Raw genomic sequence first — 24,126 nt, 5'->3', positions numbered from 1 at the left:
AGAGTCTGCAAATAGTGCATTACAACCGATCACCAATTTTGTATGAAATGCAACATATCTGCCGATCCAATACAGCCAATCAGATCTGTATCCAGTCTGTAATTATAAATATACCGGTCGGTAAGCATTGTTGAAAAGCCAAGGCTCAAAAAATATAAATTTCTTTCTAGAATCCAGACACGTATTAATTGTGCTGCTATTATGTTACTCAAAGCTGGAAGTTAGCAGCTTTAACATGGTTCCACCCAGATGTCTGTGGAATGTGTAATCGATCACCACTTATTGAGTTTGTCATGTCAATCTTAGCTTAGCTTAGAATTTAACATGGCTTCTTCATCTTTTCTCATCATCCGTTTGTGAGTACGATGCTTGGAAGAAATGTAGCTTATCCGCCGCCATGTAAGCAATGATTATTTTCAAGAGCGACTCCACAATGTGTTTTGGTGCACTAGCAGCCAGCCGAAGCTCTTGCTAGGTAGCAGCTTCTGTGCAACCTCCGACTACTCACGGTAGGTTACGTGCGCCCAGCAAAACTCTTTTGGAGCCATCTCTGTGGCGTATTGATGTCATTTTTCATCTGCAACCTTGCGGTGCCGTTCATCACCAATTCAGCTTCTGAATGGCGCGAAACCAGTGGCGGACAGTCAGTCTCTCATTAAAGCTAATTGCTAAACCTCATATACTGCTCACGTTCAGTCAGTTTCAACCAGGTCGCTCGTAGTGCAGCAAACTTTGTTGTGATCTGTAACACACTGACCTGTATGCTGAATGAACTGAATAGAAGTGAATTTAAAAATTCTATTTTTGCAGATTCAGATATTTAGTAATCTTGGCCTAAATCACCAAGTACTACTTTTGTGTCTTCTGTATACAGTCAGAAATGATAAATGATTTTATGGTTTCCATCAAGGCATGGCTAGCATTGTTTCAGAATTTTTTTATTTCTTCGCCTTACCCAATTCTCTGCGCGACAACACAGTGTGAAATGCACTGAACCATGAGAGATGAAACCGCTTTATTCTCTGATTAAGTTTGAGATTGATGTGAGGACAATTGTTTTAACACACATGGCCAGTGAGCAGTAATTGGAAAAGAATTGGGTCGGAAGAGCTTGTCTTACTGAAATTTAGCTGTGCAAGCTTAACCAACACACACACACGCACACATTCACTAGCACATGCACATATCGGGACTCAGAATGATGTTGAATTTGGGAAGACTCCGAGGGTGGCAAGCAAGGCAAACAGACTTTCAAGGTCTGATGAATATGTTATCCACGGAGAGTGGAGGGAATAATTTCCTCTTATCGGCAAAGGCTGATTCATGACATTACAACATGCCACTCATGTTATGAATCAGACCTCTGAGTCATTCAAAATATTCCTTCATGGTTTTAGAAAAAAAAAAATTACTTGAATGATGTTCTGGAGAGAACTAACTTAGAAGAGGTTGTTAAAAAGTTCGGTATTACTTTTGGCATAGATAATGTACAGCCATCCTTTTCTGCACCATTTATCCTCACAAGCGAAGTGGGTGAGCTGCAGGCAATACCAGCTCATTTCGGGCAAGAGGGAGGGTCCACCCTGAATTGATGGCCAACTGCATTATCAAGCATTCTACTCTATTGCAGATGTCTAAAATAGAGCTCAAATTAGCCGTTCATGACATCTGCTTTCACACAGTTGACGGTTTTTGCAAAAGACACGAGCCCACACACATGCGTACAACACACCGAGCATGCATAAAATAATTATGTCCTTGTAAAACAAAACCAACCAAAATACAATTTTTTTTTTAGTTTAAAAGGGGTTAGATAAAAGCAAGAATCATTAATCAGGCTGTATAGTTGCCTTTTCAGTGGTACTTTGCATATAACAAAGAATAAATGCAGTTTCAATAACCCTTCGGGGTAAAGACAAATAACAGAAAACTGCTTTCAAAGCAATTGAAACTAATTTGCCCACCTCTAATTTATGCGAAGTGGTACTTTGAAGTAACTCGGTTAAGCAGAAGGGAATATATAAAGAGGATCTAATGGGATCACGTCAGTGACAAAATGCAAGAACAAGTGCTGCAAAAAACAAAAACAAAACAAAAAAACCCTCAGAAGGCTTATTATGTATGCATTTGTTCATGATTTATAAAAGGGGCTTAACAAATTTATTGGTACTATCTTCTCAGAGAAGCCCAATGAAGAAACTCAAATTTGGTTCTTAAAAAAGTAAATTCAGTTTAAAATTACTCACTGCCATCCAAAAAAGTGAAATAATAGTTTAGATATTTTAGTTTTTTAAACCTAAATTAAACGTGAACATTTTCTCATTTGATTATAAATTAAATTCTATATACTGTAGATTACATAGACTGGATGGATGGACAGAGAGACAGACGGCCAGAGACAACCTCTCCAAAGTATACAACTTCTCTCTGTCTTGTGACTGCCTTGTCGAATCACAATTCACACTCTATATTGACGTCATAGACAATATTTAATTAAGAGCTAATGAACAGTCTGCTCCCCAGAAAGGCAGGCTTGCAACAATATTCAACAATCACAGTATATCATGTAGCAACAGAGTGAGACTCGTGTTCCATCAGTGGTACGCATACCACAGTGAAAATCACTGGGATAGACTCAGACAAAAATCCCGTCTGCTACCTAAAGTGAAAGCCTGTTGTCACCCAAAAAGGAGATGACAGTGTGACAAATCATCACTTCTATTCGTAAGATTGCTTTTTGTTTAAAATGTTTATAATTATAGTTTTATGTCGTTTTTTAAAAAAAGCATAAACTGGCAAAGAACTGCTGAAAGCCCCGGAGAGAGGGGAAACAAATAAATAAATAAATAAATAACAAAGGCTTAATCATCTTCTGACCTTTCAAAAGGAGCTGGTGTCTTCCGACATGACAAAGTGTTGCAGCCCTCTCTCTCGCTCTCTCTTTCCTTTGCTCTTCCTTCTCCTTCTCTTTCCTCCATTCCCACTCATTATAAATCTATTTCACACTGGGTCCTAATGAGCACTTACTACTACTGCGTAGTGTGTGTGTACGTGGGGTTCAGCGATTGGATGTATCCACCCAGCTGAGCTCCTGCACTACTTCTGAGCGTCCTTGTCTTTGTCCATCAACATTCCTCTCGGTTGTCCTCTCTGTGTTTACTTTTTCATCTGACTCTTGGCATCAAGGAGTTGTCATTGAACTCCTGTCGGTGTCAACGACTGTCACGTCTCTGAGACTTTACTCCCCGTGAGCTCTCCATTTGAAGGCCTTAATGAGCCCTGTGGAGGCAAAAGCTGTCTCCTGCACCTCCTAGCAACCAAGAACTGAGGGGGCTGACACACATGGGGAAAGGTAGAAGACGGTCAGGGCAGCCAATTATCTTTTCGGTGGCACCGCACGGCCATCGAGCCCGATGGGAAGGTCTGTTATCAATGAGCTGCCATACATCCTCCACTCCTGTGGATATAATCACACCAACCTACCAGTATTTCCTGCCCAACTGAAGAGAGAAAAGAGATTTGAAACTATTAATGCCGCATTGCATGTTGACTTTGCAAAAACAGATCGACTTTTTTACCCAAAGAGAACAGTTGTAAATTGTGAGCGTTACAAAAGGGGGGGGAAATATTAGTCTTACATATGAAATAAATGTAGGAATGACTTGTCATGAGACTGGACTTGAAAAGTTCATCCATTTTCTGATCCTCTAATTTTCAGGTTTCCTCAGAGCATGCTAATAAGCTGATCATTTGAATCAGGTTTGTTGCAGGCGCAACAAGTCGAAAAGAGCCAGGGCCTTTGAGGGCCGAGTTTGGGCATCACTGATGTACAAGCTGTGTTGTCTTTTTTCAAAAGATTGCTTTACTTTGAATGTGTGCAACTGCTTCAGTAGGACATAATGGCTTGAATACCAATTGCAGTACAGAGCGGTGGGTCCCAATAGGTCATGCGTACAACCTCACTCAGACATATTGATGATTCTAACAAAGTAGAACATAAGATAACTGATCATTTTGTTTCATTAATTTTAATATGTAATTCTTAGGAATTAAGATTCAAACCTAAAAGTAATATTTCGGCTTGAAAATCAGAGTCATCAATAAATGAATAAAAAGACATCGAAATAAAAAATACATCTGCCTTTGTGGATGGAACTACTTTTAACAAGCGCCCTTTAAACAGGCTTTTTAACTTTGTGGTCTCTAATTTGGTATAGAGGTTGGATAAGCAAGATTAAAACTTTACCATTATGATGGTATGTCAAGTAATATTTAAATTGTTTGGCAATTCCTTTCCAAGTGCTTTCCTTTTATCACTCCAAATATTAACCCAGGAGAACCCACGGTGTCTCATATGGCACCTATAAATTCTGCTACTCAAATGCTCCCCTTAAATCCCAAAGGGTCAAAATTACCCCTAATCCTAAATGAGGATTAAAGCATTGAATATTTGAAAAAACATACAGTATATCTTGGTGTTCAGTGAACATATAGCAGTCATTTAATGTATAATTCATCTTTTTCCAAAGAAGAAAAGGGGTCTTGGGTTCTCCAGGGTTAAAGTACACCGCTGAAAGTCATAGAGGATCAAATTCTTTAAAAAATCCAAACACCAGGGTCATAAAATGTAACAGAAGCCGAAGCACAAATTGCATATTTTTTCCACAAACTATCAAATTAAAGGAAACCTCTGGGAGCTGTATAGCCTGCAGAGGCTTTTGGAAAGTGGGTGTTAAGATGAATCGTGACAATAAAGAGAATTGAAGAAAGGGCTGCGCTCAAAAAGATGGGCCCAAAGGAGAAGGAGGAAGAACATAATGTCAGCGATGCTTGCACGCGGCTATGGAAGAGGACAGAGCATCTCTCGGCTCGAACAAAACACAACACAATGCACCTCATACACGAATCAATGAGTTGAAATGTTTTCACTCTGTGCACAAGTTGAGCGTCTACATACATACATAAATAAATAAATAAATAAATCCCTGTCATATTCGTGCCATTATGTATTTTTTTTTCACAGCACTGTACATACCACAACTGCCAGACTATAAAACGTCCCTGATTAAAAGCTACAACAAAATTTAGCCATAAAAACAGATTTGTCCACACGTTGGCCGCTTTGTTTCTCCATGTTAGAACGTGGGATGGATTTTAAAAAAAAAACTTTTACTTAACTTAACTCCTCCACCATCAATGTTCCATAATATACAGATGTTTGTTATGTGTCCTTGGGTTAGCAGTAGGATATGCCGCCACTCGATGTGAAATGAGACGATTTGCCAAATGGGATAAACAGTCCCACAACCAAATGAGGGCACTCATAAGAAGCTACACCAGACCAAAGCTTCTGAGCAGGAGCTCACTTGCAAAATTAGCTGATCCACTTGGGGCAATGGGACTTAAGCTCCTCACGTCACTCACTAGACCCCACCCCTGAAAGGCACACATAACATTTCAGTGTTGAATCGCGTGGTTAATGCTGCCCCTGAGTAGTTGTGCCATATCATATTGATGAAAAACAAAGCAAAAAAAATTATAAAATATTCTGCACGTCCAATTCAGGGTGACTTGGATGTATGATATCTGCCGACTTTGACTTTGATCATCAGTCAATCAATAATGTCAATTCAACTTATATACATACCAATGGTTCTTCAGAGTCTTCACTGAACCAAACCTATTGATTTTTGACTGTGGGGGAGAACAGGCCATCTTCTGCTCTGATGCCACTTTTAACAAAACCACTGGACCACTATGCCACACAAATCATATATCATTGTTTATAGATGTTGGAAGACCCCTCTCGGGTCTTTGCCTTGGTCCGCGTTCAGCATATTCGTTTCTGCGTCAGAAGGATAGTGACAGCAGCTCGGTGGAACAAAGGAATACACCACATTAACATAATTTTGCATGGTAATGTATTCAGCATTGGGAATGACTTTCCACAACACAGAGACATATTTGTGGATGGAGTGGAGGGAGCATTGTGTTAAGAGAGCAAAACGGAATGAATTTGCAAAAACATGCCGAAACAGCAGGCTTAAGTATTTGCCATCATATTTAGGATTCAAAATGAAGATAAATGACTCTAATCTCTTGAGCCCAATTGCGTTGACACAGACCGCATCGCATCTCACCCAGTTTTACTTCTTAACACACACAAATTTTTTCTCAACAAATATGGAGCTTAGACATTAATCCAAAATGTCCTCTTCAGCACCAATGTGAAGTGTGACCAACTAAATGGACAGCACTTAAGAGAACTGCTGTCATTCATTTTCTCAATGCAGGTCTCAAGCACACGTGGGAACCAAGTTGCTTTATTCAGCACAACCAGACAGTATTGTACTGCTCTGTAATTAAACGTTGATATGGGTCAAAACTCCCAGTAGAGTTGCTGGCATGGGCTGAAAAACAAATTGACTCTCCTTTAAGTGACTTTTATTAATTAGTCTTTCAAAGTCAGAAAATAATATATCTTGTAAGCTTTAAGCTTAATGTAATGGGAAGACCAATGCAATCAGAAATTCTCTCACTCCTTGGCAGAGATAAAGACTGTGCTCGCCAACGGCGGTACACAACAAACAACTATAGTGGATGAAGGATGCACAATCTACTACTAAAAAGCATGAGGATACATTACCTTTCCAAAGCTGCCCTTCCCAATAGCCCGCAATATCTGAAAGTGGTCAAAGTTCACTGCAAAAAAAGAAAAAGAAAAAGCACTTCATCACTATAAAATTTGTCACAATACAGAACAATCAAAATATATTTAGAAAGTTTCTGTTCTAGTCTGTAATATTAAGTGTTCAGCTGGACATCTTTCCTGCTGTAAAAGGGTTTTTATAAGTTTGGTCGCTGAATTTCAATTTCTCTGTATGTTTTGTTGTTCTTACACACATTTATAAATTGGAACAAGCCTTAGTCCATCCCTAAACTGTGCCAATGCAGACAATATGTCGAGATTAAACAATTAAATGAAATATTTGAAAGACACTTCTCGGCCTTACTGTGTACATCAAATGACAAAAACTGCACGGCAATAATTGAGCTTGCCTTCTTGTTTCACCTGCTGACATATTGTGACATCTCTGAGCAAATGAGTTCATTGTGTGCCAAATGTAAACTCAGAATGATGTCATGACAGAATTTCTTGAAGGGCCTAGTTATAATGCCATCAAATAAACAGTAAGTAAATACGACAGCAAAAGAGCATGCATGCATGCGTTCTTGTACCGACTCTTATGCTGTAGAAAACTAAAATGGCTAAATGCTTTAAAACTGTGACCAAATATAGCGCTGACATAAAGAACAAATTTAAGATTGCTGATAAAGTATTGGATTATACAGTCATTTAAAAGAACACGACTTTGGTAATGTGTCCCTTCATTTACTGATTTTATCAACATCAATTTAGCTGAGCTGCCAAATTAATGCAGATTTGAAAAAGATGGAAAGCACTTTAATACTGGTGAATAAATTAATCATCAATAAAATTTTTTTTTATCATATTAAATACTTCAAAATATTCGTTCTGACCAACTCAACTGTATTTATAGAGCACTTTCAAACAGCCATTGCTGCATACAAAGTGCTGTACATGGAGCAACTATCATATATACAACAATAAAGCAATAAATCAGTAACAAGGACGGTAAAAAGCACCAAACGGTAAAACTAAGATCAAGTCTGAGTCATGCTGAGTCAAATGCCAAAGAATACAAGTGAGTTTTGAGGCGGGTTTTAAAGATGGGCAGCGAGGGGGCCGAATGTCCAGTGGTAGGTCATTCCAGAGAGAGGGACCAGCAACGGAAAAGGCACGATCCCCTCTGAGCCTCCGTTTGCTTCTTGGTACTTCTAATTTATATAATAAGTAATAAATCTTTCAGACCAGTGTCTGAAAACAATTTGGCTATTGATCAGTCTTAGCTTCACAGACATTTCAGCACGGTCGACTGGTTAACACGTCGGCCTCACAGCACAGAGGTGCAGGGTTCGAGATTTCAGGCCTCGGCTTTCCTATGTGGAGTTTGCATGTTCTTCCCTTGCCTGGTTGGCTTTTCTCCGGACACTGCGGCGTTCTCTCACATTCCAAAAACATGCATGGTAAGTAAAATGAAAGCTCTAAATTGTCCCTGAGATTGGCTGGCAACCACCTAATGCCCGAAAACAGCTGAGATAGGCTCCAGCACACCCGCGACCCTCGTGAGGATAAACAGATTAGAAAATGGATAGACGGACGGGCGGATGGATGGGAATTAAAACATAAGAAGGCCATCTAACAAGCCAGGTCACAGGCAATAATGAAAGATGTTTGGGAAATAAAGAAAAAAGACAAATCCAACAAACTCCAGTTGCCTTGATTCAACCTTTGCCGATTGTCATGCATATTGACAAAGAAAAAAAATCAATGCTCTTTCCCACACTTTAGACCTCAAAGCAAAGGTTACAATTGAAGTGGACTAAAAAAAAAAAATCTCAGAGCTGCATGTTGCCACACCCTGATGTGGGAGGCAATGTGGACCAGTGGAGTAGGATAGCTGAGCATGATGAAAAGACAGAGATCATCCATTCATAAAAGACAATCCGTAAGAGTCCGTAAAGAGCATCCGCACAGGAGGTTCAATTACCTTTATTGCTATCCTTCAAGTGTTTATGGAAGTTACGTTCAATCATGAGTATACTGCTAATGGCCTTTATAAATGGCATCACTCGCCAGAGAGTGTTAATCAAGTGAAGTAAACACAGAAAAAAAGCAGTTGATGATGATAGTGTGTAGTACCCATAAAGCCTAAATAAGTATCATCATTTCTGGACAACAAAACACACTTGATTAAAAGCCGCAAAAGCGAAATTTAGACATAAAAACAAATTTTACACACATTGGCCGCATGTCTCTAAATTTGAATATGGCATATTTACAAAGAATGAGGTCATGCATTTGGATTTTTTTTTAATCTAACTTTTTCACCTACAGTATAACATCAATAGATTATCTATTTTCCCCCAAACAGTACCAAACACAGCTAATGACACAGTGGCGCCGCAGAACCTCTATTAATCTCTCATTGTCACACGAGGCAAATTCGCAGACGAGCTTCACCACGCAGTAGCGTATCCATTGGAAACCATTTTTTTACGTGTTTGCTAGAACCCTTACAGTATATAATCAGTCAGTGAAGGGATGTCGCTCCATGGCCGGACTTGCTGTCCTGTGTTCTGTTGCCACACGATGGTTGAAGTCAGTCGCCAAAAAAAATAACGGACAATCGCGAGTTGCACTGTTGAGACTGCCGTATTTACAGCACTCGTTCCCTTTTCGTTCAACTACATACCTGTACTATGTACTGTATGTCCACGATATTCGCTCCTATACAGCCATGTACCGTTACGCACTCCCAGCACTTCCATATTTCTCTCTCGCAGCCCACGTGCACATTCCGATCGCAAATCTCTGATGAATATTCAGTATGAGGGTGGACTAGGGTCACTGATCCACTGTGACTTGTTCAGTAATTTCATTGGTCAGATATGATGAGACTATGGGTGAATCTGCTGTATTGATGGCTTGTGGCTCGTCAGTAAAAACTAAGAAATAAAATGCATCACATGTTTGGGGAAAAAAAATAGTGGCTTATAGTCCATAAAATACAGTACAGTGCTGATGTTAGATAAAACATTGACAGACAAAAAAAAAAAACAATAGTGAAAGTACAGTATGGCCTTTGATCGGAGATGATTAATCCTTAAATGTCACCTGCAGATCGCTGGTTGGTAACAATGATAAAAGGAAACATGAGCTAATTTAATCACGTGTTGGATCTCATTAAGACTGTTTGTGATTAAGAGCTATATAAATAAATGTGACTTGACTTGATTAGGGTGCTCCCTTAGAGCAGTGTTTCCCAACATTTATTGAGAACTACTTGTGAAACAAGGGGATCCTAAATTCAACAAAACAATAGGAATTTGGAGAAACAGTTTACATAGATTTTAGTTGACGCTTTAGAAAAGACTGACGAGACCCAACAGCATGCAGCGTGCGTAATAGGATTTCATCTATCAAAGACAACGCAAAACAACAACATCTTCCCCTGTTGGGTTAGAAAGCTGCTGACACACCAGGGTGATATGCTGAGTGGGCTCCACTGGCTTCCGCAGTGGGAGATTGGCTCCTGTGGAGGAGCTGCTACTGGCAAGAAGCCCATGCTACGGCATACATGATATTCTGAAATGTTTTGAATGAACTTTTAAGTACTTGGAAAAACTACATCTCAATTAAGGGGCTGTTTTCGCAACAGTTTTGACCTGAAAAGTGTGTGAAAAGCTCAATTTTGAAATAACACTTATCAATTGGTCCATGTATTCCGGCTAGCACTGAGAGCACACATCATAGTGGGTTGGTGTCATACATTGTCATTGCTATAAGATAAGATAAGAAAACCTTTATTAGTCTCGCAATGGAGAAATTCCCAATTCACAGCAGCAAAGTTATGAAAGGAAGAAGTAGAACAACAAAATATAGGAGCTGCTGGAAAGGCAGCCACTCACGCGGCGCCATTTTGAAGTCAAAATAACAAAAATAACACAACACAACACATAGGACACAGACAGTCGTGCAATCTTCACCACTTTTCTGCATACACTTTGTTGTCTGAAGCAGTTAGAGATGAAAGAGGAGAGGATCAAAGTGTCCTTTCACCAGTGGATCAGAGACGCCATGTTGAAAATGTGCACACGTCTGCTACAAGCTAAGTTTTGAAAGCAAACACGAAGCTGTAGCGTCCATTGATGAAAAAGAGATTGGCTCACATCTCCTGTCCCATGTAAATCCACTTCAATTCCAAGCCGCGACTCCCAGTTCCAAATCGGCGCTCCGCTATGGTAATTCTGTTACATTGTCGACCACTCCGCACATTATATCAGCAGCATTGTTAATTGCAAACCATTACAGAGGATTCCATCCATGCACTCATATAGTTTGAATGTTTTTGTACATGATTACGTCCATGTACGCGTATAATATTTTGGACGTGATTAATTAAGTATGTCTTTGGGCTTCTTCTACACATCGGGCCATGGAGCACAACACTGCTATATGCTGACTGTGGATGTGTAGATACCGGACTCCACTGTGCACTTTGAGTCATTTTTGTGGTCATTATGAAAGAGTAAATGTCATATTGAAAACAAGTAAATTAGACGGTTGAACATCAGCGTATGAAATTACATATGTGATAAAATGTATATTATTGGCAATTTCATGAGGAAACACCAAGATTTACAGCATCATTCATTGCCGGCGTGTATGCGTGCTTGCGTGAAGCACAAAGGGAGCGATGACTCATGCGACTCTCCCAGCTTCTCTTCCCAAGCATTTGAACAGGAAATGTGCAAATTCAGCTATTTTCATGATAAAATCAAAGAAATTATTGGATTGTGCGCTGCAATTGGCTGGCGACCGATTCAGGGTGTCCCCCGCCTACTGCCTGAAGACAGCTGGGATAGGCTCCAGCACCCCCCGCGACCCTAGTGAGGCTATCGCGGTTTGGAAGATGAATGAAAAAAAATGAATGAAATTATTGGATATTCATTCATTGATCTTCCGTACCACCTTCCGTACCGCATGTTTTTGGAATGTGGGAGGAAACCGGAGCACCCGGAGAAAACCCACGCAGGCCCGGGGAGAACATGCAAACTCCACACAGGGAGGCCGGAGCTGGAATCGAACCCGGTACCTCTGCACTGTGAAGCCGACGTGCTAACCACTGGACTACCGGGCCGCCTGAAATTATTGGATATAGAGGGAAAATAATTGGAAAGCACAAACCATAGAACTAAAATGCAACATAATTTAATGTAACCATAAGTTGTTCTTTATTACAGTATTCACATGCAGGGGAAAGGAAAGGCACTGCCTCCCTCGCCTACCCTGACGACAATGTCCTGCTGAGGTGCAATATCCTTCGTATGCAATGTACACGACAATGAATCTCGCACGCATGCGCACCTCCACACTGCTGATGTGCACAGATGGATAAAAGTGATGGTTAAAGCAATGGAACAAAAGGTTGGGACGTGCAATGTGAGGGAATACTGAAAGAGACCCAATTGGAGGTAATTCTAGTCTGATACGGCATTATGTTGAGAGTAACAGGATGTGTCTTTGTATAATTCTACAAAGCAAGCTTTGGTTTGCTTTGAGAACATGTCATTTACTTGTCGAAAACAGAAGCAGGTGTGCATTCTGTAAATTAAATTTCTACCCACATCATCACATTGTCCATTATGTGTCCTCCGGTTTCACTCTAAGGAGGCTACTGCGAAAACAGAATCCCTACATAATCAATAAATTGGACAGGGTATACAGTTCCCCTGTCAGCTGGTACATTGAGCTGTGCTCTAACACTACCAAGGACTGTGAAGGGGCCAAAGCATCGTCTAACGGGGCAAATTGATATCTTTGATGTTATTACGTGTCAGCAATCCCATTTTTAGGATTAAGAGTACTATTGTTCCACCTCCTATTCACTTCTAACTTTATATTACTAGGCAGCTTAAGTGCAAAATAATGAGTGTTTTGCCAAGTGTGGTTTTATTTATTCCCATATTTTCTTGTGTTGCACATCAGAACATTGTTAGCATGTCTGCCTCACTGTCAAAGGTTCTGGGTGTGAATTTCAGCTCACACCTGTGTTCAAATTGGTTTTCTATTTTAGATAACACAAGTGAACAAATTTGTACTTTTTTTTTAACAGAGAGGCAAATAAACTTAAGATGATTTTTGGCATTGATTCCACATTTATGAATTAAGTTTCATTGACGTTAGCGTGTCGACCTCACAGTGCAGAGGTACCGAGTTCAATTCCAGCTCCGGCCTCCCTGTATGGAGTTTGGATATTCTCCCCGGGCCTGTGTGGGTTTTCTCCAGGTACTCCGGTTTCCTCCCACATTCCAAAAACATGTTGATTGAACACTGTAAAATTGTCCCTAGGTGTGAGTGTGAGCATGGATGGCTGTTCGTCTGTGTGTGCCCTGCAATTGGCTGGCAACCAGTTCAGGATGTCCCTTGCCTACTGCCCTTGTGAGGATAAGCGGATCGGAAAATGGATGGATGGATGGGTTCGATTGGAATTTATTTCTGAAACATTAAAGCTATTAATTACAACTCATGGTTAAATCCGTACTGTGAAAAGTTTTACAGGTCAAACTTAAGAGCGAAATTGAAACATTCCAAAAACTTAATGTGCAAGAAAAAAAAGTAAACTTTTTTGAAATCAACGTGAACAAATACAGTTGGTGACACAAAGTAATCTCTGATTAAAATTTGCTGTTGAGCAGTGTCACCAACGGGGTTGTTTTTCTTCATTCACATTGTGCATAGCTACAATTTTTTTTGTCTTGAAACATTTCCAAAGAGGCAAATTCAAACACAAAAATAAGAAAACACAAATACAAAAACATTTTAGTTTAAAAAGTATTTCTTCAAAAATATAGGCACTGATTAAAAATAAAAATAAAAAAACCAAGTGTAAGGCAGCAATAATAAAGGAATAGCAGCCAGGTTGTGCAAGAGTAACCAGGTTTAACGTGACCAAAATTTGACAGGTAACACCAAAGGCTTACTATCCACATCCTTTTGTGTTGAATGGATTTGTCGCTGTCACTCTGACGTTTGAAAGCATTTAATTATCTGAAAGGGGGATTCTGTCTCTGCTGCAGCGAAGCACGCACATTCTCTGCAATAAGCCACTTCAGTGGGTCCTCCCTGAAAGGCACATTCGAATAAATCATTGCTCAACTGCTGCGTCTCTGATGTGCCAATCTGCCAGGAATGCCACGTAAAAGTGGCTTAAGTCAGCTCTGAATTGTTAAAGCACAGAACATTGTGAGCTAGCCATGATACTCTTATCACTGAAATGAAAACTAACTGTATAGATAAAGTCCAGTGGAATGTAATCCAACCTCCTCCTGGAATGAACACCCTCCAGTTCTGCCTTTTGATAAAGCATATTTTAATCAAATTCTATGCACTACCATACCAGCCCACGTAAGAGAGACATGCATGCTGCATAAAACCAAAGCAGAAATGCAAAGCCTTGAGAGCAATGAAGCCACATTGCAGGGGAACGTTTTCAAGGCATTAGTTGATAGTTTTTCAGTAGCCACCCACATTGGAGTGTGTGCGTCATGAGTATCAACAAGGATTATAACACAAACAAAACCAAGTTGCAGCTATTTCCTCTGTGTGGTAACTTAATATTTTATTACACCACCAAGACATATTTAATAGCCTATTGTAGTCAACCCACTACTGGATCTGAGCTTTACTAAGGTGGATGTATTATGTAGTAACGATATCACAAACAATTTAAATTCCATTTGCTGCAGGGAATCTCCCGCCACTTTAAATATGCCATTAAAGTGCTCCAAACATGAGCACTGTGACCTTCCACTGATCTTTAATGTTCAATGCATCCTGAATCCCGGGAATACTTACCAGTAGCTGCACATGCTTTGGATGGCGATGAAGGACATTTTGGCTTGACATATTTCACATTAGTCACAGGCTTCATTGATAGGCAGATCCCGCTCCGTTTCTCAGGTGGTTCCTTTACAAGACAGAATTTTAATTGGGGGGGGGGGGGGGGTTGAACATGCCACACTTCTCAGTGGGTTCATTCAAGATGATGGTGTTCTGGTGGTGTTTCCTCATGAAACAAAGACTTTCAGCATCTAAGATTGACTCAACGAAGATCAATCCCATAATTTCTGTACAAAGTATCTCTGCAGATGCTGAAAGCCATCTTTCATTATTCTGTTTACTTAAATCACGACTATCACTGAGCCGCCATTTGCTTTGTTCTATGAACACTACTGTAGCATAGTCACGGGGCTCTCGAAACAAGGCTCATAAATATTATTCGGCATTACATAGCTCATTATCATTGGGGTTCAACAGTTTCAGTCAAGGATCTCCAGTGATAATTGGACAAAAATGAGAAGATCTACATCAGGGGTAGATCAGAGTAAAACTAAAGGAATTTTCAGGGTGAGCGAAACCCTGAGGGCAAAACACCATGTGGTTTTATGATCAATGTGTGAGCATTTATAATCCCAAACATATTTCATAGTTTCTGCTCGACAAATGAGATGACACACACACACACACACACACACACACACACACACACACACACACACACACACACACACACACACAATAATCACTTATCTGTGGTCAACCAACTTGCTAACCAAAATTACAGTGGACACCAGCTATTTATGCAAGAAAGGGACTGAGACCAACCACGAATAGCAAATTTCCACAAATAATGCACAAGAAATCTGAGTGAGGAACACATACATACATATATATTATATGTGTGTGTTATATACACAAGATAATAGGGTATGAGATACTTGAGTACGAGCTGTTCGATCCCTGTATGACCTGGTGTCAAGAGTTTGATCTGCATTGCCGGCAGTAAGTTGAATTAGTTTCTAAAAAGGTCGGCTTCTGCCAAGGCTACACTCTGTCACCAATTCTGTTCAAAACATTCATTGGAAGTATTTCCAGCCACAGCCGAGGCGTTGAGGGGGTCCGGTTTCGCGGTTTAGTACATCTGTGCTTTTTGCAGATGATGTGGTACTGTTGGCTTCTGCGGTTCGCAGCCGAGTGTGAAGCAGTTGGAATGAAAATCAGCACCGCCAAATCTGAGACCATGGTGCTCAGTCGGAAAAGGGTGCAATGCCCTCTCCAGGTCAGGGATGAGATTCTGCCCCAAGTGGATGAGTTCAACTATCTTGGGGTCCTGTTCACGACTGAGGTGGGGATGGTGCGAGAGAGCAACAGGCGGTGTTTGCAGTAATGCAGACATTGTATTGGTTGATTCCGATTTAGAGTGAGCTGAGCCGGAAGGCAAAGTCTCGATTTATCGGTCGATCTAAGTTTAGCCTATATATAGCAACATTTTTAACAGGCTTCTAACACACAAATGATTTGCATAGAAATTATTCAAGGGTGCAATAGGTAGCTGAGAGAACTGATTTTCAAATTATTAAAATAGGTTTTAGTGGTGTATGCCACACTGATTAACTAGAGATGGGAAATAGTAGAAGGAACCCCTCGAATGAAGTGAAAGCTTCAACGGAAGGAAGCAAGTCAACGTCAAGAGGACTTCAGACTGGAGCTTTTCATGAGCAACATGATCAAATAAAAAAATATTAGTGGTGCTTCTGCATCCCTGCATCTAAAATAATCGAATTTGAAGCCCGAGTTTAGCAAAATGTGGTTAGAGAAGGAGAAAATGTGATTACAGCATGTAAACATGGGTCTTACAGCAACCTTGTTATTGCATTTTGTGTTGAAGTGCATGCTCATTTACTTTCTTGATATTATTAAAAAAAAAAAACATCTTCCACACATGTACACTCATAAACAAACGTGGAGGCAAGTGCAACCCAAGTGAACTCAAACAAAGAACAAGATGGAGGGAGGCGAAGCCACGGACCGGCGGGTCTGCCTTGTCCTCTAGCAGCGATGTGAAGAGCACAGTCACCTTCCTCCAACCTCGTTTCACATGGACAGTCCTGTTAAATGGCAATGCTCCTATTTTGTTGCGAGTGAAAAGATTTCCATACTTGGATAATGCCTTTTTCCTCACATACAGTATTTAACTACTAACATTCAAATGAAATGTTTCTTTTTAACATTAAAACGAAACAACCTGCCCAATGTACTGGAAGTAGATTGTGTTGGCATTCCTTATCTACAGTACTGAAAAACGTTCACGGAAAGCATTATTAATTACTTTGTAATACCTAATTATGGGCCGGGAGTAAGCAGACATATCAGTTCATCCTCTATCACTGTCAAAAAGTCTGGCCCACTTGGGACAAATCAGGCTGGCTTCTTCTGTAATTTTCTGTGGCAGGCTTCTAAATTCAGCAGCCAAGTCTGCAACAAAGCCTGAACAAGTGAAATGAACACAGTGTGACCAAAAATAAATAAATAAATAAAAACTGCCCACTCCATCATGAAAGTATCCAAGCCAAGGTCTTTCATGCAGAAAGGTGAACTCGTTGGCAACTTATATCTTCATTCATCTCTCTTTGAATCTTTTGCCACTTTGCCAAAAAATAATAATAATAATAAATAAATAAAAGATAATTTCACCAACGTATGAATATTGTTGAATTGACTATATATAATAACTGTATATTATTTTTGGTTGAGTCAGTGGGCAGAAAGAGGATTATTCTAGCTAACTGACATGAAAACTACACGGATGGAAAAAAAGAGACCAGTACTTCCACAAATACACACAAATTTGCAGTCGTACACTCTACCTAATGAATACGAGTACAATTTGTGACTCTTGATGATTTAGTAATTGCTCCCCACTGGCATTCAGGTCACTGCCAAATATTTACCAACAGTCCAATTCAGGTTCCTCTTCAGGAATTGGCACAACTGCTGCTTGTCTTCTTCTTTTTTTTTTTTTTCGATGAATCTACAGTACTACTGTAATTGCAGCAGTGCACATGGATTTGAGATAGCCTGAAAGAAGCAAAATATTTCTCTGGAAAGTCAAACTGCCCCCAGCAGCCTGATAGAACTGTCGACTACAATTTACTGAACACCGCAATGGTAGACACTTGCCCCTTTCAGGTGAAAAAGTCGAGATAGCAGATGGTGAAGAATCCATGTGGATATTTCGCTGACCATACCGTTTTCAACTTGTCACTTGTCCTAATCCTGTGCCTCTGCGGGAGCACACATCAGTGAAAAAAATAATAATTCAAAATCAATTTTGCATCGGGATGATCTGCTGCCTCTGAAAAACTGTTACAATAGCTCATTCAACTATAATCACCAGGAGCAACATTGTGTGACATTAGCTAGTCAGGCGATTGATGTCCTTGACCAGGGAAGAGGCAAAATTGAGACAAAAACAGTCTGATTCTCTTAACTTGTGTACTCAGCCTTAATTGAATTGACATAGGCAAGTTCAACAAGGCCGCCCGTGAAAACCACTTCATTTCTACGCACCTTGAAAGTGGTCCAAAAGTGTGCTGTATGTCTTGATACCAGTCATATTTTGGCAAAACAATGTCATGGATGTGCTATTAAGAACCTTGGAAACTTTTAATTTAAGGAAAAATTACAAAAATATTCCTCTTTTAAATGGTGTTTGGCTGTGTAATGTGCCCTGTGCTAAAGTCAGTGGCTTATAGTCAAGCAACGCTGCTTTTTATTTCCTAGTGTGATTGTTATGGTGTGGGTGTTCAACCTTTAAATTGGAAGTCGACGTTGACAACAGAGTGGCGATAAATTGTGAAAAATACCCTCTTTCGCCACCTTTGTTGTTGTTTGTTCGCATGCCTTGCTCCAACGAATGCACATTCACAGCATTGATATCAGAGCAATTTCCCATAACGACAGAGGGAGTCGTCTTTGATGGTGGCGAAAGCTGTATTTCTCATTTGCTACAGGTCTATTGCATTTTTTAAATCATTTGTTCAAAGGACTTTTCATGAATCTTCCACAGACACAAGGTTATGGCCTTTCAACAATGAATTTCGGTGCATAAAATTCGCAACGTCTGTGAGCAGGGATTAAACACTTTCGCAAAAAGTGTCAAAAGTCCTTATTCGTGAACACAAATTGTCTTGACTAAACACTAAATGCTTTTTTCTTTTTTGCAAACCAACTCTATGAAAATGTACTGTTAAAAATACTACCATAGGACTGTGACAGTATTCCTCACATATTGCACTCCATGGCTATGACCAATTATGGTGGTCTCTGGAAGAGGCCAGGAGCTGCAGGCAGCCACGAAGTGGAGTCCAATAAAAGCACCGAAACCGGGCGTTTGTAACAGAGATGAAAGCAAGTGAGTGTCTCAGCATTCAGTGCAAGTAATCAGCCATCTCTCTGCAGCTATCTTTATCCTCAACAAAATCTGCTTTCATTGCCTCATACACTTATTCTTGACGGGAAGAGCAGTCACGCACACTCAGACATTCAGGCAGACGCACGCGCGCACAAGTGCACAAACCAAGAATGGAAGCTTATTGTCCACATAAGTGGAAACTTTGCCTTTGGCTTTAACAAAGACTATTAAAAATACACAAATAATAATACAATTAAGTCTACACACACCCACACACAGCACCCCGATCACATGTGCGTTTTAACAATGCACTGTATGCCATTCAAGGGAGCAATACAAAAGCTACAGCGGGCAACTTTATTAGAAAATGTAATGAAACAAATCCAAGATTAGCTGTCAAAAAACACAAACTGGCTCTGACCAAGAAAATATAAAAAGTGTTCCCTCCCATTTAACTAGCATGTGTTCAACATTGTTGCAGAAACCTTAACCAAGTATTTATATAAAAAGGTGACAATGACATAATTTGAAGAAGAAAAAAAATCAAACTAGTAATATAGCTGCGTCCGGCACAACCTCTGAGACTGAACACAATTTGATCCAGGATGCCAATCATCCTAGACATCCATGTAAAATGATCTGCTCCACGGTCAAACTGTTTACATTACAACGCCTTTATTATCAATACAGGCAATCTTTTAAGTGACATTTTAAAGTTCTTAACCTGCACTGGTAAGTGACGTGATCTATGACAAAAGTATTGATGGGGGGGGCGGCATCCGTTTGACAAAGTAATGTAAAAAAAGCCAAAGAAAAACTAAAACAGCTCCTGTTACAGCTTCGATACTACCCTGGTACAAGTTATTCTTAAAATAGAATGAAATAGACGAAAATATGCATTTATTCTTTTCAGACTGGAGAATTTTCGGAATGACTTGACCTTGACGGCTTCATTGTTTGCTCTATGCTCCAGTATTTTTTATACAAATGGAGGGAGGGAAACATCTTAAACAGGGGTGCCCAAACTTTTTTGATTGAAGATCTACTTTTCGATCAACCAACCTCCCGCGATTGAGCCGTTGCAGCGCACGCGAGCACACACACGCAACTTACCCACGCATGCCATGATGAGCAACAGGCTGACGCAGGGGCATGGGACACACTTTTGCAGCCTGTTAACTATCGTAGCTCACGCGTAGCGTTTTGAAATGCTTCTCTCGGCCCTCCAGATTCCCATTGTTTGCTCGTTCCCCCTTAGTGAGTTGTACATGAAACAAACTCTGAATGACAATAATGATAGTGATAAAAGATAAACCACAACAGCTCTTCTCACAAGCTGCAATTGCAGACTGCTGAGCTCCAACAACTTCCGGTGACGCAGGTCACACGCCACTGTAGGTTAAAAGATGACTTGCTTTATTTTATTTTCTTTATTTAATACTTTTTGTGAAAGTGAAACCGATGGGATGATTAGGGTCCAGTTTGCATGAACACAAAAAATATATTACGAACATGCATCGAGACAAGAATATGTTTGGGGGTTTTTTCCTCTACAGCCCTGGCGATCGATGAGGGACCAGTCCGCAAGCTACCGGTCGATCGTGATCGAGGTAATGGGCACCCCCGATCTAAAATATGTAGGATAGTGATCCTTGATGACTGGAGTTTGACACCTGCACCTTAAAGGGAGATTCAATTCACGCTCTGGTGTATCTTCAGTATTTGTTGCACATCACAGAGTACCAGACCTTCTACAGTATATAAACCGGCAAGCAACAAGCCACGTCAGAGTGATCTAGGGGTGTTCAGTGCATTGCTGGGGTACCTTGAAAGCAGTCAGGATGAAGACCCGAATTTCTCACATAACTACGGTTATTGCAACGTTTTTGTTTTTGTTTTTTTGCAGAGACTCAAACTGTGACCCTCTGGATTCAAAGCTCAGATGAGCTACTGCCACCCCAGGTTTTATTTTTTACCAAATGTAGATCACATGCTCTTCTTTCAAAGATTTCCAACAAGGCAGGCACGGAAGACAGCATCAACAACACTTTGCACCTCTTACTGTTTCTTATCGGTGCACTGGATGAAACAGGATGAAAGAGAATCCGCTGCTTCACAAAGGAGACACAGTGCAGAATCCTCACTTCTGAAGTTTTCAAGGAGAAAAGAAAATAACCTCCAAAGCTGATATACCCCTTTTAATTAAAGCAAATGAAATAGCAAGAGCACTCAAGAGACAGATCTCTGCCAAGGCTAAATTGTTGGCCCGGACCTGTACGCAAAAAAAAAAAAAAATAAAAAATAACATAACTCTAGACCAACGAAAAGTTCTGTCCAAAAACAATGATTTGTGGTGTGCAAAATTTCATTGCCATTACGTTGCAATAATATATACAGTACAAACCCTCATCACAATATTATGATCACTTAAGTACCAGATACAATGATACCGATACAAAAAAGGTTTGTCTTCAAGAATAATGTTCAACATGCAGGAATGAATGCATGAGTCTATGATGATAGATTTGAGCAGTTGAGTTTCAGTTGTTGAATAAATACGAAGTTTTGAAATCAATGAATCATCTTTTTATTAATTCTGATTTCAATTCAATCCCAATAATGGTGAATATTATTTTCTCTATGATCGTCCAGCCCTTGCTGGCAGATATCTGATTCTTCTGATTGAAACGTTTGAAAGAAGTCTGATTCCAGTGATGCCATGACCCATATCTGAATTGGCCAGCAAAGGAAGGAAAAAAATGTCACTGGACACATGGAGTATAAATTCAGCCTGGGAGAGCTAATTCGACCCTCTAAACATTGAATGTCCCTTACGTCGTCTAGAAATTGGACCAGAACACCAATTTGCCTCTTCATGCATGGCAGTGACTCCTTCATTTGTAAAGAGAGTTAAGAGTGAGTCCAAAAGTCTGGTTAATCTTGAATGTACAGAAGTTAACCCAGTGGTGGGCAAACTACGGCCTGCGGGCCAAATCCGGCCCGTTGGTCTTTTTAATCCGGCCCGCCGAAGGTTGGTGCACAATTAAGGTTCGATGTCAATGACCGCATTCATTTCATTTGGACTTGTAATGACAGGCATTTCAACGCCAGGTGGCACAGTTACTTGAAGTTGCAGAGCATAGGGAGGAAGGGGGAGACGATACGGAAGCCCGCAGTAGCGCCAAGTCAAGCAAATCCCGTTTGATACGACGGAATAATGTACTCTTAAAGTCTGAAAAATGTGCCAAAAAATGCAAAATACTGCTTTTTAAATAAAGAAATCCAATTAATATTATGTCGAATTTAGTTCACCCTTTTGATCCAGCCCTCCATAATATTTTCTGGTTCTCATGTGGCCCTATGCAAAAAATAATTGCCCACCCCTGAGTTAACCCCTTTTTACACTTGCATGTCTTAAATTCAGCAATAATACCTCAGCACTTTTCAATACGTTAGGGTACCGTCACAGACCTTTTACAAAATGAGATTACGAAAAATGTGCAGAGAGGTAACACGAAGAATGTCTTTTATTCGCCAGCGACACACCTTCCATAAAAAGATAAATGAGATGCATGGCGATGTCCGCACCAGTGTGTGGTGTGACATAAAATCACTTTCAACACAACAGAGTGCAATGTGAGTCTCATGTGTTAAAATTTACACCCCAGTTCTCTGCTATTCTCTTTCACACAGTCATCATCCAGCTTCTCTGATACTACCTTACAGCTGACAAATTCGGCGACTTCTATTTCACATTCTTTGTCAGTGCACAGAATTGCATGTGACCTGGGTAAAAAGGAAAATTCTTGGGAATGACAGGAGTGGCATCTTTATCGTTTCACATTTAAAACGCAGTTAACTTCTTTTTGCACTTTCATCACCATTAGGAATGTAAAAATATTTCTTTGGGATATTGCCTTACAGTTAATAACGATGACTAGCAAATGGGTTATTTCTTCTTGCAGTTATGGAAGCTGTGGAGGCAACATGACCATGTCCCTGTGGTGAAATGACCTCATTTACTCAAGTTGTCCCTTTAACTCCCTCGAACACTGAAGCTCTGTACTTTATCATCAAGATTCAGCAGTGGACCTCAGAGACGCTTATTTTTCTCACTGACAAGCCATCATGAATGAACATTACTTCCATGCATGACACTAATCTTGCCTAATTATGCACTTAACTCTCTGTCTTCCACTAGTTCCTCTCTCAAAGGGTTCATTCAAGTATATTTTTCATTGTCTGGAGAGTGGATGTTATGCTGCACTTTTTATTATATATACAGAGAGGAAAACAGAACGCCATTATTCTGAGACAAAACAATACGTGAGCAGTTTCGCTTCATTCTAAAGAAACTTGGGACAACTCCCGTGTAGGCAGCAACAACCCCTCAAGCTAATGCTAATTATCAGCAGATCGGTGACAGCCGATGTAAAGGAAATACATATTGACAAACAGGCACTATCAGCAACTCCGAAAGGAGTCTTCTCTAGCATTTTGTCATCACTTACCATCTTCCTTTTCGTCAAAAACTGGTCTCTTTGAAGAACTATTGGCTCCCATCCTCTTCTTCCACTTTCCCCAATGAAACATTGATGCCCAGATAGCATTCCTCGCCTCGTGAAGAGAAACTACACTTCAGAGTGGGAGACTCTAAACGCTAAATAGGAGCAATTTGGGTACACATTTCACGCAAACCCAATCCTTTGTTCATTTTTTTAAATTATTATCATTATTTTTTAAACCGCTACTGTTACTACTATTTGATGTAGGTGCAGAGCGAGTTTAAGTCGTTTTGTTGTCTAGAGAGAAGGGAGCAACGGCGGCGACGTGAAAATGTGTTCAAGCAAGTTCCACGGCCACGATAGTCTGGCCAATTGTATTCGGTTGTCTTCCGTAATCTGAGAGGAACCACTCGGACTTTACTCGATCCTCTCCGGCTCCGAGTGAGAGCTGAGTTAAACTAGACGTGCTTTCCACACCGGAAGTTGTTCGATTCAGTTTTAAGAATAATATCTATGTTCATTTTCAATTTTTGGATTGCAATATGTTCAATTATTATATTGCCAAGGAGAATTAATACCATGAAAGACCCTATATGGTCGTTTTAATTAATTTGATTAAAAGTGTAAATTCCGATCTACTAATATCATGTATATTTAAAAAAATAAATAAATAAACAATACCTGGGAGATTTTTCGAGTAACATATTTTTAAAATGTAT

General features: G+C 40.1%; 1 protein-coding gene across 3 annotated transcripts in view; it reads right to left on the bottom strand.

Moving 5' to 3' along the window:
- stk32c (serine/threonine kinase 32C) overlaps positions 1-23,843 on the bottom strand; it is a 51,139-nt gene extending 27,296 nt beyond the window's left edge. For 2 of the 3 annotated variants that reach the window (XM_086121876.1, XM_086121878.1), the window contains exons 1-2: positions 23,414-23,843; positions 6,647-6,702 (exon numbers count right to left, since the gene is read on the bottom strand). In XM_086121876.1, the coding sequence (XP_085978002.1) occupies positions 6,647-6,702; positions 23,414-23,495 (138 nt within the window). In that variant the 5' untranslated portion in view covers positions 23,496-23,843. The remainder of the gene's footprint in view (positions 1-6,646; positions 6,703-23,413) is intronic. The other variant, XM_086121877.1, reaches the window with a different exon arrangement.
- Between the last annotated feature and the right edge of the window lie 283 nt (positions 23,844-24,126).

This window comes from Hippocampus guttulatus, chromosome 10 (genome assembly GCF_054856545.1).
Source record: "Hippocampus guttulatus isolate MCC_2025c chromosome 10, RoL_Hgut_1.0, whole genome shotgun sequence".
Classification (NCBI taxonomy): domain Eukaryota; kingdom Metazoa; phylum Chordata; class Actinopteri; order Syngnathiformes; family Syngnathidae; genus Hippocampus; species Hippocampus guttulatus.
The sequence above is the reverse complement of the archived record's forward strand: the minus strand, read 5'-3'. Positions and strand labels throughout refer to the sequence as shown.